Here is a 14,720-nt window from a genome sequence, read left to right as displayed (position 1 = left end):
CAATAAACCTGCACCAGTGGCACCCTCGGTCACAACAAACACCTAAATCGCAACGAAAAGTGCTCCAACCTTCAGGGAAATGAGGTTTTTTTGTGGAAAAGGAGTCTCCAAAAGCCTGTCCGAATTCTGTCCTTCAGTAGTTACAGATTTTGGATTTCAGTCTGGAGCAGGGAGGGGATCCCATCAATCCACAGAAATATCTCCAAAGGAGTGCCAGAGGATGATCCTGGATTCTTTTTGGTGATGCCCAGCTACAGGACTTGGAGTAATGGCCATGAGCGAAAACACAACAGGTTTCACCCCAACATCAGAAATATTTTCTTGACACTGAGGGTGCCAGAGCTCTGAACCTGCAGTGTCCCTCTCTGGAGACATTCCAAGGCCACCTGGATATGTTCCTGTGTCACCTGCTCCAGATGATCTCCAAAGCCCCTTCCAACCCCAACCATTCTGTGATTTTCATCCCAAAAAAGAAACGAGGCTCGCTCCTGACCCCTCATCCCCACCCAGGGGCTGAGTCTCCTTGCTTTAGAGACACTGTCTACTTGGAGAAATTAATTTTTAAATTGTTTTATTAACTTTTGTATTCATTAAGATGTTTCTATGCACAGCAGCAATGATAAGGGATACCACAGTCAACAGTTATGTTAAGTCACAACAAAAAAAATTGCTTGTTCACAGTTTCTTCACTTATAAAGGAGGTGAAATATCAGACATTTCAACATCTTTTACATCAGGGGATGTAACTGTTTCCTGATGAAAGAAGTGCTAACATTGTGAGTTTATAGAGCAGAAGCACAGTTCAGAAAAGCAGTTGCTGACAAGAGAATTATCAGGAGATAAATATAAATGATAAAACACATTCGGAACAGGGACATCTGCAGAAGCTCAGACCACTGGTGCAAGAGTTTGTCCCTGAGAGCTTCTTCTCCCTGGCTCTTGGCCTCTCTCCATCTCTGAGAGCAAATCACACCATAGAAAGCAGGAGTTAAAATTTTGCTCTTCTACACTTCAAGCAATTAGTTTCTTAACGAGTGGTTTTCTTAATGCTTTTTAATTAATAGTTTTCAATTTTCCCTTTTTTTTTTCTTTTTTTGTTTGTTTTTTTTGCTGGCAGAGGGATTCTTGATGCTTGAAGTCACTTTTCGACCTAGTCCCTCTGGGATTTGTTTTGTTTTGCAGAACAATGAGGGCAGGATGGCAGGATGAATGCTGCCATTGTGCTTTGTCCCCCTGCGCTCCTTGGGAAAACTCCAGAGCTCCCTTTTGTTCCAGCTCACCCTCGCATCTGCTGATGCTCACAGCGAGCAAGGATTTGGGAAGGGCACAAGAACAAGTAGCATCCCAAAAATCAGCACTAATGGTTGTGGTGATGTTTACAGCGAGCAAAGATTGTTTATTTTCAGCTGCCACGACTTCTGTGTGGCTACACCGGGATTGAGTGGTTCTTTAACCACCAGCCAGGTGTTGATGCTGATTTTGATAGCAGTGTATGAAAGAAAGAGGATCCAGCCCTTATTTTGGGTGGTGTGATTGTGAGGGAGAATGCGACCCCAGATCTGGGACAGGAGTGATGAAATCCCATTGCTCAAGTGCAAGGCCGAGCGAGCCCCGGGGAATCCATCAGCAGCTGCTCCCCAGCCAAGTGAGCACAAGGCTGTGGTGTGCATCTGGAAAATTCAGCTTTTAATACATTTCTTCAATCGTCTGTCCAAATGACACATCCCAGACAACTCCGCGGTGAACTCTGTGAGTGTAACAGGCCCTCTGCACACCAGATGGGCTCTGTGCGTCTGCAGCACGCGGGACTTCGGCGCATTCTGCCCAAAACCATGGCAAAACACCTGGACAACGAGGCTGAGGCTCACATCGCCTTAGCTCCGGTGAAGTGACACATCATCCCTGAGGGTCAGCTCAGCCGCGAAGACTTTTTTCGCCTTTTTCGGAAGTTTTCCCCAGTTTGTCCCAGATCTGAGGGAGATAACGCCAGGAAAAGGCGATGTTCCTGAGGCAATCAGGCGGGGCGGGGGCGTGAGGGGACTCTGCCGGGGCTCGCGGCGGCCGCCAGGGGGCGCTGTGCCGCGCACCCCGCCCAGGCCTGACGTGACGTCGTCGCGAGGCGCCACGTCCGGCGCGAGCGGTGAGGGGCGGGGCCATCCGGGGGGAGGAGGGGGAGGGGGTCGTGGCGCGCCCTCCCGGCCGGCCAATGACGGGCGCGCGCGCGTGCGCGGCGGGCCAATGAGGAGCGCGCGCGTGCGCGGGGCGGGGCGGTGCCGGGCGCGCGTCGCGGGCTGAGGCGGAGGGACGGGGCCAAGATGGCGGCGCCCGTCCTGCTGCGGGTGTCGGTGCCGCGCTGGGAGCGGGTGGCGCGGTCCGCCGTGTGCGCCGCCGGCATCCTGCTGTCCCTGTACGCCTGCCACCTGGAGCGCGAGAAAGGCCGCGACAGCCACTACCAGGCCCTGTGCGACCTCAGCGAGAGGGTGCGCTGCTCCGCCGCCATCGCCTCCAGGTGAGGCGCGGGTGGGACGCGCCGCCGCCCCCGCCAGGGGAAGGGGCTGAGGGCTGCGGGAGCGCTGGGGACGGGTCCCGGAGCGCTGCCTCCGGTGCCTCGGGGGGTGCTGGAGGGCCGTTCCGGTGCTCGGAGGGGCTGCGGGCCGGGCGGGGGCACGGAGGGGCCGGGGCAGCCCGGGGAGGGGTCAGCGCTCCCGGTGTGGGGCAGCCCCAGCGCTGGAGAGCCGCTGTGGGAGCGGGGATTTTCGGGATCCCTACGGGCTGGAGGGTGAGGCACCCGCAATGGTTGTGTTGTAATCAATGGCAATTAGGTGGAGTGACAGGCGTTTTAGTGGTAAAAGCTCGGGAGAGTGGAGTGCTGTGGCTGCGAGTAGTGGTTAAGGAGAACATAAACAAGTACAATTGCAGGTGGTTTGCTTTGTTAGTTTTGATTGCAGTATCTGTATTGCGTTTTCATTGGGACGTCTTCTGGCAGCACAGGAGATGCTTTGGTGATACAGAGGAAATGCTTCATTCAAGGGAGACTTGGATACCTCTGCAGCACAAGCCCAGTCCAAATCCAGACTGATTGTCAGACGTCCAGCCGGTTTAGCAGTTGTTTTTTAAAGGGCAGGGGTTCTTGTTTCTGTTAGGAGAGTCATTGTATAGTTCTGGTTCCTGAACAAATCTCTGTGTTAAATCCTTCCTCTTTATTTTAATGAGAATTTTGTTATTATCGTTTTAGTGCCTTCACTTGAATGAGTAGTTGAGATTTACTTTTTCCCCTCTAAGTGTAGTCCATGCAAAAGCTGTCACAGTTTTTATAGAGGTACTTGCTGTATCATCCTAACAAGCCAGTTTGATGGAATATTCCCATCCTCTGTCAGTGTGGGAGCTGGGAAATTTTTGGGGCAAAACATCCAGGGAGCTCTTTTTCCTAAAACCTCCTCTGTGGTGATAGAGGTGAGATTGTGTGACAGAGATCTGTGTCTCTGGCCACCTGATATTGTCATTGAATGAAGGCTTTAACTCTGCTTTTCTGTCTGCCTCAGGTCATCTTTAGTTTGTTCATATCTCTGCTTGGAATGTGTCCTGAAATGAGAAGTTTGGATCTAACTAGGGAGGAGACTTCAATAAACTCACCAGATAAATTCAAGTCATATAAGTTAAATTATGCTTAAGATACTGAGATTAAACCACGTGAGTCTCATTAGTAATTTAACTTTGATCACAGATACAGGCGTAAAAAGAGAATAACAGAGATTTAAGTATTAAGTAGCCTGTTCTTGTATAGAATTGCTCCTCCAACAGCTTTTTGTTGTTGCAACAAATGCTGCTGTTGTGACAGAGAATTGGATGTCACAGTTTTGATGCATGTTTACTGAACACTCGGCTGAAGGAAATTACCTGAAGATATAATCAGAATTATTTCTAATTATGGAATCAAGCTCAGTAATGACAGCATTCATTAGCAATGCTGCAGCTGACACGTTGAGTAAGACCTGGAAATCCTTTGCTGTAGGAATTCTATATGATAATGTGGAGAGTTAGGGATAAAATGCACTCAAATCTCCCAGCAGTTGCTATGGAGCGAAGCATTGCAAATGCCAGGAGATCTCGTGATTGTTGGAGCAGGTGGTAAAAGGAGTTTGTGCAAAAGGAACGTGCAAGTTCTGTTCAGTCCAACCATATTTGGAGAAGAATTTGCTTTCTAGCCTGTGCAGGGCACAGAGGGGGAGTTCTGCTTTAAAAGTAAAGCAAGAGGGCGAGGCATTAAAGTTGGAAAGAAATTAATCTTATTTTCCATGTTGCCACAGCTTCCCATCCATCATTCTCTCTCACTTTCTCCTGCTGAGTGTTCCTTGTTCCTGCAGCACCAAAGCTTCTCAGAAACTTCATTTCTGAAAGGAACTTTTAACCACACTTTACATTTCACTGGGGTTGTAGGGTTTCAATTTTGTATTCCAGCTTTTTCACAGGTAATTCAGATTTAACTGTCACATTTCTCCCTTAAGCTGTTACACTGACAGTCAGAAATTAATTGATTAACTAATTATTAGAGTTTAATCTTCAGAGTTAACTGGGTGAGAAACTTCTGTTTCTGCTTTGGCTTTTAGTTGGCTCATTGGGTTATGGGACTTTTTATTTAAGATGGATTTGCTGATGGAACTTGGAATGTTGCAATCTTCACATTTTGAGTTTTGACTCTGAGAGTGGGCTGAACTTTAAAAAGCACTTAATGCTGATAGGATTAATTTTAAATGTATAGAATAATTAGAATAAATTAGTTTATTCATTCCTGAGCTAACTTTCTGGTATTTTGGGCAGAGTTTTTTTCACCAGCTGTTGGTATTTCCAAGTCTTGCTTTTAAGCCAGATCTGGCATTGGCACAACAAGAACAGAAATGTGAAGACTGCCAGCATGCAGAGGGAGGAGCACAGAAAATCTCCTATCAGGGCCTGACTCATGCAGAAGATTATGTTGGAGAGATCCCTTCCCAGTATCCCTTTATCCAAAACATGAATGGTCAGCATATTTCAAGTTTTTATCAAGGGGAAAAGTTCATGAAATAATTTAAAAATAAAAACTGCTAAGGAGTGGCTAATAAGGGCAGGTATTAGGGCAATACCTCACATCTTCACTGGTAGTTGCTGTATTTATTTTCAATTAATTGCTGTCTTATAGTTGAGAATAATTGTCAAAAATGGCTTTATTTATAATGAAACTGGCTAATAGCTGTTCCTGAAAAATACTTTTGCTCTTGCTGTGGTTTCACAGAGGGAATTAACACATTTCAAGTCATACAGATCATGCTCCAGCTTGAAATAAAATGTGACCTTTAAGTGGTAATGCAGAGACCCAGAGCCTTTGGCTTTTGTCTTTTCCAAGCCCTGAGAGATTCTGGGGTCTTCTAATACATTTCTGCTTTGTGTCTTTGATGAATTGAAGACTCCTGCAGGATAAATTAGTGGTTTTGAATGACTTTTGTAGCCTGGCATGCATTAATTAATGCTGTACTCGCTGTAGGAGAGCCTCAAGACAGCAGCACAAATGAGCAAAGGGCACATGTCATGTATATCTTTAGCAATATTTGCAGCTGCGTCAGTGGAGAGGTTTGGCAATAGTCAATATTGATCTTTGCCTGATTGCTGAAGGAGTTCTAGAGTCAAAATAGCATTTTGAGCATCTGGATGGCATCGATATTTTAGGAATTCCCTATTCTGTTCATGGGCCTAGTCTTGGATTGGTGTCTTGTGTTTGAGGCACTCTGAAAAGTTCTGAAAAAGTCTGATATGGAAGAATGGTTTGGGTTGGAAGGGGACCTTCAAGTTCATCTGTTCCAGCCCCCTGCCATGGGCAGGGACTCCTTCCTCTAGGCCAAGCTGCACATCCACCTTTGGAGGATGCACCAAAATATCCACCTGGTAGTTCCTGAAAATGCCTGTTAAATTTGTTGTGTGTGAAAGGGTGACCTGTGACAGGTGCAGCATTATTGTATGGTTCTGCTGACGTTCATAAATCACTTTAAACACTGAATTTCCACCCGTTGTGTTCTGTTTGGTTGATTGAGCTGATGTGGAGCTGCTCCTCTGCAGAGTGGGTGTGAATTGCTCTAAGAACTGCAGGTGGAACTGCCCTGTGCTGGTTTCCACCTTGCTAGAACTGTTCCCTTGCATCTTTACAGGGATCAAGGTGACAACGACAACCCCATTGCCCAAGGAAAAGGGACAAGGAGAAAACTTCACAGATCTCCCTAAGCTGATGCTTAAACAGGTTCCCACTGAGCTCTGTTGTGGGGCAGTTCCTGGAAACTTCTTGTCTGTCAAGTTTGCTTAATTCCAAGCAAAGGCCATTATGTAGCAGTTATCATTCATATTTAGAATAATAAATTCATGATACCCCAGGATTTTTTTCGTTGCTGTACCTGCAAGCAAATCTCCAGATCTGTTTGAGGTTTTCAGCTGCGAGTGTTAGTGACTGGAGTAAGGTGTCAGGAGATGTACCAGGGATTCCTCAGGGATTCTGGGTTCACTGGGTTTGCTGTCTGACAGAAGCTTGGAAGATCTCTGGTTTGGAATTGGGCAGGGAGAAATTGGAGGAGCCAAATTCAGTGCCACAGGGGAAGAGAGGGAAAGCCACAGTCGCTCCTCTGCTGAAGGAAAACCTTGCCCTGGGAGCCAAGGTTCTCTGTGCCTTGTCCCCAGCTGGGCTGGCACAGTGGGCAGCAGAGCCTGGGGTGTCAGCTGGGAGATCCAGGGCTTATTCCATGTGCTGGACAGGGGAGGTGTTCCAGGAATGCTGGTAGAAACCAGCTTGGAGTTTTAAAATTGTTCTTAAAGCTGCAGAAAGTGATAACTCAAGTGTTGTGGGGGTTTTTTTGTTGTTTTTTTTCCCCCATCTTTTTAGTAGAAAATCGATGATTTAATACTGGTACAACACTTACTGACTGAGGCACATCTTTTTTATAAAACACAGCTGTGCCCTTGCTGTGGGAATATTTTATTTTCCGTCCTTACAGTGCTCACACAAACACGTTAATTTTTGCTTTTCATAAATACATCATTTCCAGCTTGACTAGAATTTGTAATAGGGCTAAGAATTATTTTGCCTGGTGCAAAGTAAATTTAACAAAGTGCTTATAATTCAGACTTGGGCTTCATGTGTGGTAGCTTAATAGAAAACATTATGTAGAAGGGATCAGTTCTGTTGGCTTGTATCTTGAGTAGCCAGTGCTTCTGTAAAGGCTGCTATAAAATAATTACCCACTGTCTGCTCAATATATTTTGCTGATCTAGACACTGAGAGTTTTTACAGACTCTTTCTGATGTAGAACTGGAAGATATATAGTAGAAAACCTCATTTGGTTATGCTAAATGCTGCTTATAGATTTAAACGTTAAATTAGGTGTATCGACATTTTTGAGCACTCTTGGCAAGTTTACAAATGGAAATTTTTCATCTCCTTTTTTGTGGCTTCTAATTGAAGGCTTTTACTTAATTTATTAAAACTGTTATAGTGGCCTTGAAACCATGAATTAAGTTTAATCCAAAATCCTCTGGTGAAACTGGAAAGAAGTTGCAACCAAAATTTCTTAATGTGCTTCAGATCCTTTGACCTTTATATGAGCTTTTCCCTGAAGGCAGGGGGTGAGCTCTGCTCCTCTCTGAGAACTTTCACTCTGGACAAGAAATTACCTCAGAAATCCAGCAGTGCTTAAGGAAATGTGCACATCACTTATCAAGTGTAGCCTGTTTGTGTTTCTTTTTTGGTTTTTTTTTTTTTTAGAAAATCAGATTTATTGTTTCCTCAGGGTTACAAAGTGGTAAGGGGTGCTTGCTGTTGGTAACAAAATAATGCTCGTGGGATAATAAATAATCCTGAAATGAAAGGCTTTGAGTAAACTCAAAAAGCCACCCAAACTTGAGTTCTTTTTTTTTTCAGTTGTGAGTACAGAATCTTTTTTATTGTTTCCCCTTTTTAATTCACCAAACCAAACAACTGAGAGAGAACGGTGTTGGCAGAGCTGCTGCTGCACAAATGCAGAGATGTGGGATCAGACATGCCTGTGAATATTCTGGTCCCCTGAAGGATTTGATTGCATTCCCAAGCAGTCCTTGAGGACACTGGGATGTGACCTGGGAACTGTGTGCTTTGTTCAAGGCATCTGCTGCTGGAGCTGCCCTGCCCCAGTAGGGTTCTCCCTGTGTTAAAATGAAAATATGGGCATAGAAACAAAGGGGTGAAGTGGAAGGGGTGTGATTGTGCTCATCACCAGGGGTGGTTGTTGAGGTCAGAAGTGCTCAGAAAGCATCTGGCACATCCAGGAAAGCTTCAGGGAAGGCTGCCAAGTGTTGGTGCAGGTGGAACCCCAGTCCAGGAGTTTCACTGATCCTTAAGGACAGTGAAGGCCAAGGAAAGCATCTTGGGGAATGATCTTTGACAAAACTGTTCAAACCATCTGCAGGAACTGTACAAAAACACCCCAGCATTTCTTACAGGGGCTGCAGGGGACACTAATCCAACTCCTGGCTAAATAAACACTTTTTGGTTGTTTTGTTTGATTTGGTGTGTTTGGCAGGCTTGGAATTCTGCTGCTTTTCGAGCCAATGCTGATAACTCAGAGCTTGTAACTTGTTAAACTGGAAGGTTGTTTGCTTGTCCTCTAAAACACTTGAGATACTGGTGGACTAAATGAGGTTCTTGTGTTCCCTTTTAGCATTTTCTCTGCTAAATTACGCCAAACAGGTTCAAGTGTGTCCCTTAATACACTGTTCTGGAACGTGGAAGATGTTCATAATTGTGCAAAAGAGATTTAAAAGTGTAAGATTTTACTGGAGGTACATCACTTGTGGAGCACGGTGACCTAAGTGCTTTTTGTCTTCCTGTTAAGAAGTAGCAATTGCACACAAATAGTGCTTTAAACTTCTGAAAATGCATCATGCTGAGCTTTGTGAAGTACCTCAAACCAAAAGGGGCATTGTTTAGAGGGTGAACAGTAACTTTCAAAACCTCCTTTTGTTAAAAGACAGTGCACATTGGACTGAAAATCACTGTAGTGTTCAATTGTGGATGTTGGGAAAGTAGATGAATCACTTTAATTTGGATTTCTTGAATTGCTATCTAACTTTGTAAAGAACATTCAGCGTGGTACATGCACATAGGGAGGGAAACCAAGTTACAAAGATGTCTTAAAGGTTTGTTGCTTGTAGTCAGATGAGATCTCTTTTTATTTTTTAATGGCAGTGAAACTCGGGTGTGGTGAAAGTGGGTTTGGCACATGTGTTTGTCAGAGAGCTCTGAGTCACCTCGGGTGACTGCGACCTGGATCTCAGCACAGAACTCCTGATCCTCAGGGATGGGAGCCACCAGTCAGAACCAGGAAAAACCTGGTGAAATCAGGCTGTGCTTTTATCTTGTCGTGCAAGCAGCTCTGCAGTTACTGCAGGTCATTTTGCTTAGCATTCTGTAGCCAAAAAAAAATTTATGCAAATGAATAACATTCTTCTAAATTACTTTTTTTTTTTTTTTTTTTTTTGTAAAATGCAGGTTACATGAAAGATTTCTGAGTTTATGTTTTGCAGCTTGTCTTGTTATTAGGACTTTCTTCTTGCTATTTGTTTGCCGTATTTTTTTAGACTTTCCGAGTTATCAATCTGGCAATTCACACCTGAGTTTGGTGTGAAAAGGGACATTATCTACTCAGTTTTTATCCTTCCTCCACTTGCTGGCAGAAGTTCCTGGTTCATTGTGGATTTTACAACCTTAATAAAACTAGGAGGTGATTTAGACTTTTCAGTAGGTCAATGAGATGAGAAAGGGAATATACAAAGTAAATACAGAAAGTCTAAATACTTTGCTTTTCAGTTTGGTGCAGAACACTTGCTCCCACTCCAAACCACATAAGGCTGGGAAAAGTGTTCTGTATTAAACCCCAGGCTGCTGAGCTGGAATAAGATGTGAGATTAGACCTGGACTCCACGGGCTGAAATGTAATACTTGATGTCCTCAAAGCTGCTACAAGGCCAACAAGACACTTAATGAACCCCTGCATGTGGAAAAAGCTTTCCCTGTGCTCTGAGCTTGCAGCTCTGCACAGATCACTCCAGAACTGACTCTCAGGAAGGGCTGGAACTCATTATCCTTCCACTGGCAACATCTTATTCTCTTGCAGAACAGCTGCAGGGTCAGGTTCTGTAAAATGACATTTCTGATGTTCTAAGCTGGAGTTTGCTCTCAGGCACCACAGGATCTGCTGAGCATCACAAGTGAGAGCACTCAGGCAGGGATGGATTCAGCATCCTGCAGTTATTTGGAGTTAGGCTGATGCTGAGCTTCTGCCCACTTTGGGTTGTGCAGGAAAACCTGAGTGTGTTCAAATCATTTTAATGCCACCCTGCAAAGAATTCTCACTTGGAGACCAGAACAATAAACTGAACCTGTGGATGGCAGGCTGAAGCATCTATAAATGTGGTAATAGAGAAAAATAAGTATAAACTATTAAATGTAAAAATGATAATTCCTTTAATATATTTGTGTGGCTCTTTAATACAGCCTTTGGAATTTGGACAACACAGGACAATAGTTACATGTGCTGTGACCATTTTATCAAAGGAAGGCTAAAAAATTAACAATTCTCACTTAAAATCCAGATAACATCCGAGGTGTGGGAGGAAATCTCACCATAACTGAGATTTTTTTGTAATTCTTTGTAATTTCCACAGCCACAGGGTTGCCCTGGGATGAGAGCAGAGAGCCAGGCAGTTCTGCACTGCTTTTCCCTGCAACTCCATGTCAGGCACCTCTGGGGTGCTGAGGCTCTGTCCCCTGGAAAAGCATTGTCTGTGCTGCCTTGAAGTTTAATATTGGCACTAAAGTTTCACTTTTAAAAAGATTTGAGACCAAACTATCTGAAAATATGTTTAATTTTTGATAAAATCTGCTTTGTAAGAATTGGGACCTGCTGGGTTTCTTGGGGAGAAGAGCACCAAGAGTATTAATAGTGAATTCATTCTTAGTCTGCAATTAAAATGATGAGTTTAAATGAGTTTTGCACAGATGGCTGAGAGACTAGAAAGTGTTTTGGGGATGGTCTTAAATTATCCTTATTGTGGTGCCTCTTCCTGTGAGAAAACTGCTTGTGATATGGTGGTGGCAGGTCCCAGGTGAGTGACATCAGCACCATTCCTGCTTTGTCCATGGACAGACCTGAGCTGTGTCTGGGTTCAGCAGGGCCACTGCCTCTAGGACAAGAAACTTCCTGAAAACTGCATTTTCCTTGGAGCTTCCTGCTGCAGCAGGATGAGGAATGGCCCTTTTTACCTTGCTCAGTTAAACTGGTAATGTGAAGGAAACTTTACATTTGTGTTGTGTTTTGGCTTGATGCTCCAGAAATCTGCTGGCAGATATCCCAGTGTGCTCTTGTGGGTTAAATTACCTTGGAGTAGCCAAGTAACTTCATATTTTCAAGTGGCACTAATAAATAGGGTCCTCACTTTGCTCTTACAAATAATGGTGTGATCTGCCTTAGGGCATGAAATTAATGGTTTCTGGCACAAACACATTTGCTAATTTAATCTTTGCTGCTGCAGGAGGGAGGAGGAGTTTTGTAGGGCTTGTGCTGCTTTCTTTCTGCCTTATCACTGGAAAGTTGAAAGTCACTTTGTAGGGATTTCAGGTGTTGGTTCAAAGTGTCACACTGTGCAAGAGCTCCAACCAACGAGGGCTGGGGATCTGGAGCTGGTGCCATCCTCAGCTCGTGTGCTTGACAGATTTGGGTTCCTCCTGAGCTGAGGAGCAGCTGAGGTCCAGATTCATGCCCTGATTCTCCTGCTCTGGTGCACAGAAGTGAGTGGAACAAATCCTTGCCTCGGCTTTGTGGTGACCTTGTGTCCAGTTGACTGTGGTGCAGAGGGCTGCTAAAGCTGTCACTGGGGGAAGGAAGTGTTTATTTGACAGAACAGCTCCAAACTGCAGCCCTGGGAAGCAGAGGTGGTGTTCAGGGAAGCTGCAGCTGGGTGAACTCAGCAGTTCCTGATGTGTCAAACAACTTTTATCAGCAAGGTGTGGGATGAAGCCGTGCCCAGTGCTGCCCCTGTTGCTGCTTTGGTTTTCCAGGAGAACTCCACATCAATCATGGCAGAATATGTGTTCCTTTCTTTTCTTTTCTTTCCCCAACAGTCCTGAAATGAAAATGCTGCTGGAAAACAGTAGGTGGCCAAGTAAGAGTTAATTAGTTTCCCTGTTTTACAGATGGGGTCGTGGATTCGGTCTCTTGGGTTCCATCTTTGGAAAGGACAGTGCAATAAATCAGTCAAACAGTGTTTTTGGCCTGGTGTTTTATATACTACAAATGCTACTTGGTAAGTATTCATTCACTTCAGAGCCTCAAGTATAAAGCAGGGCTGTGGGAATGAAGGAGGAGAGCAATACCCATTGCACTGTCTGCAGGAAACCAGATAAATGTTTCTGATTTTTATATCATGGGGTTTTTTTAGCACCACTCTAATGATACATCTGTCCAAAGGGCTTAAAAACCCAACTGATAACGAGAGTAATTGCATTTTCTCCTGATATGCTATTAATAATCCAAGTGTGAAGACAGTTTCTGTGCTGGTATTTTCACTCCAGTATATTTGGCGTTGGATTGCATGGTGGAAAAGAGAGGGAATAAAAATGGAATGGGCAAGTTTTGCAGGAGTAATGGAGAGAGCAGGCAAAAAAGTGCATGAAATATAATTATATCTATTTCTTGGTAACTCTGTGGTTTGCTATAAAGCTGTTAATCCTGACAGAAATAACTTGACCACTAATTTTCCTCTAACTCAAGATTATGAGGATGGTTAATCCTACACACGCTCCTTATCAGACAGAGCCTTAGATACTCCCCTCCAAATAGCCACTTCTCAAGGGTGGTATTTTACCCAGAATTTTGTGTAAGTGTTGCTGAGTGGCTGAGTTTGAATTCAGTTTTGCTCTGTGTGGAGAGGGGTGAGTAACTCTGTCTCTCTTGTTGCAGGTATGACAGCAAGTGCAGTAGCAGCTCTAATCCTCATGACCTCCTCCATAGTGTCTGTAGTAGGGTCCCTGTACCTGGCATACATTCTGTACTTCGTGCTGAAGGAATTTTGCATTGTCTGCGTGCTCACATATTTGCTGAACTTCATTCTCTTTATCATCAACTACAAACGACTAGTTTATTTGAACGAGGCCTGGAAGAGGCAACTCCAACCCAAACAGGAATAACCCCTGGTGGAACTTTTCACTGACAGTCTGAAGATCCAACTTCCATTAAGTTTATTTTGCAGTAATTTTTTTATTCTCCATATCAGACACTTTTTTTTTTTCCCCGCCCTTCCCCCCCCAAGAATCAGAATGGAAATTTTGAATTTTAAATTTCGAGGGGCCCCAGATAATTTCTCTGTGCTAATCTTCAGTTCCAATGCGGTTATGAAAGAAAGCTCTATAACAATCAAAGACAAGCTTTAACTTTACTTTGAAGGAGTTTTAGCCACAGCAAAACCTAGACTCTCTCTCTTCCCCCTCCACTTGTGAAGTGGGTAACACTTGCTATAAAATATCCTGTATATAAATTCAGGTATAACAAGATGTGATCATGACATGAAATATTCTAGACTAGCATCACCATATTTAATGTTGCCATGTTTACAGTATGTGTATTTTTTCTTTTTTTCTTTTTTTTTTTTCTTTTTTTTTTTTTTTTTTAGCTGATGGACTTAGATTTGACTAGGACTTATACTGTAAATAAAATTAGAACTCTTGGTTTCATCCCTGGAGAACTCGCTGTCCCATGGGTTTGGTCAGGAGCTGTCAGAGGGTTCAGCTCAGAGTCAACAGACACGATGGAAGAAGTGACCTCTAAAGAACATGGAGTTGCTGCTCTTACTGTTGTGCTTTCACAAGAATGATGCTTGGGGTTGGTTCCTTTTTTTTTTTTTTTTTTTTTTTTTTTTTTTTTTTTTTTTTTGTCTCCAGTAACAAAAATGAAATTAAAGCTGAAACCTGAAGTATGTTGATTGAACAACAACCTCATTAATTTCTGTGCAGAGCAAAAATAGCTTCATGTGCTCAATGAAAAGCTGATTTGCAGATTGGGGGTTGGATGAAGTGTTCTTTGAAAGGACTCCATTTCCAAGCAGAGCTGTTTCATTTGAAGCTGTGCTCAGCCAGACAGTGTTACTAATGTTTGATGTTCTATGAATGCTGCAGTATAGAATTGCAATTTGCAGTGGAAACCACTGAGTGAGCAGGATAACCAAGCAGTGCACTGAAAAAGCAGTTCCTTAATTGATCTTGGTCAGGATCTTTGGTTTGTGCTATATTGGGAAATGAACTTTAGGCCTGACAAACACACACAGAGAAGATCTCTTGGAAGGGCAGCCTGTTTAATGGGATAAATAAGTCAATGTGCTCCTGAAAATGAAATGTGATATAGTGCTATCATTGCTCTTTCTAAGAACTAATTGGGGGAAAAAAAAATTAAGCTTCAGATTTAAACAAAGGAACAAAATTGTACACGTTGTTTCTGCACTCAGTATTCTAAGGCTGAATGTTAAAAGTGCCTTCTGTCTTCAAATCTTAAACCAAATACTTTGTGTTGAACTTGGCAGGCAGAAGTGTCCTTGCTTTAAAAATGAACAAACAAAATTCCCAACAAACTTGCTGGGGATAGAAGAGTATGAAGAGATCTGTTTTTAGTTTTTAGACTGAG

At 43.7% G+C, this 14,720-nt stretch overlaps 1 protein-coding gene across 1 annotated transcript; it reads left to right on the top strand.

Annotated features, from left to right (window-relative positions):
- The first annotated feature begins 2,315 nt into the window (after positions 1 to 2,315).
- Positions 2,316 to 13,268, top strand: VKORC1L1 (vitamin K epoxide reductase complex subunit 1 like 1). Its single transcript, XM_062506960.1, has 3 exons — positions 2,316 to 2,509; positions 12,242 to 12,351; positions 13,008 to 13,268. The coding sequence occupies exons 1-3, from the start codon at positions 2,316 to 2,318 to the stop codon at positions 13,232 to 13,234; spliced, it is 531 nt and encodes a 176-aa protein (XP_062362944.1). The 3' UTR covers positions 13,235 to 13,268.
- The last annotated feature ends 1,452 nt before the right edge of the window (positions 13,269 to 14,720 follow it).

This window comes from Cinclus cinclus, chromosome 22 (assembly GCF_963662255.1).
Source record: "Cinclus cinclus chromosome 22, bCinCin1.1, whole genome shotgun sequence".
Classification (NCBI taxonomy): domain Eukaryota; kingdom Metazoa; phylum Chordata; class Aves; order Passeriformes; family Cinclidae; genus Cinclus; species Cinclus cinclus.
Note: the sequence above shows the minus strand (reverse complement) of the source record. Positions and strands in the feature narration are given on the sequence as shown.

Bases quoted from the DNA above. Each gene is read 5' to 3' on its own strand.
- VKORC1L1 (XM_062506960.1), top strand. From the start codon at position 2,316: ATGGCGGCGCCCGTCCTGCTGCGGGTGTCGGTGCCGCGCTGGGAGCGG. The intron at 2,510-12,241 runs GTGAGGCGCGGG...CCTGTTTTACAG, and splicing joins TCCGCCGCCATCGCCTCCAG to ATGGGGTCGTGGATTCGGTC. The intron at 12,352-13,007 runs GTAAGTATTCAT...CTCTTGTTGCAG, and splicing joins TATACTACAAATGCTACTTG to GTATGACAGCAAGTGCAGTA.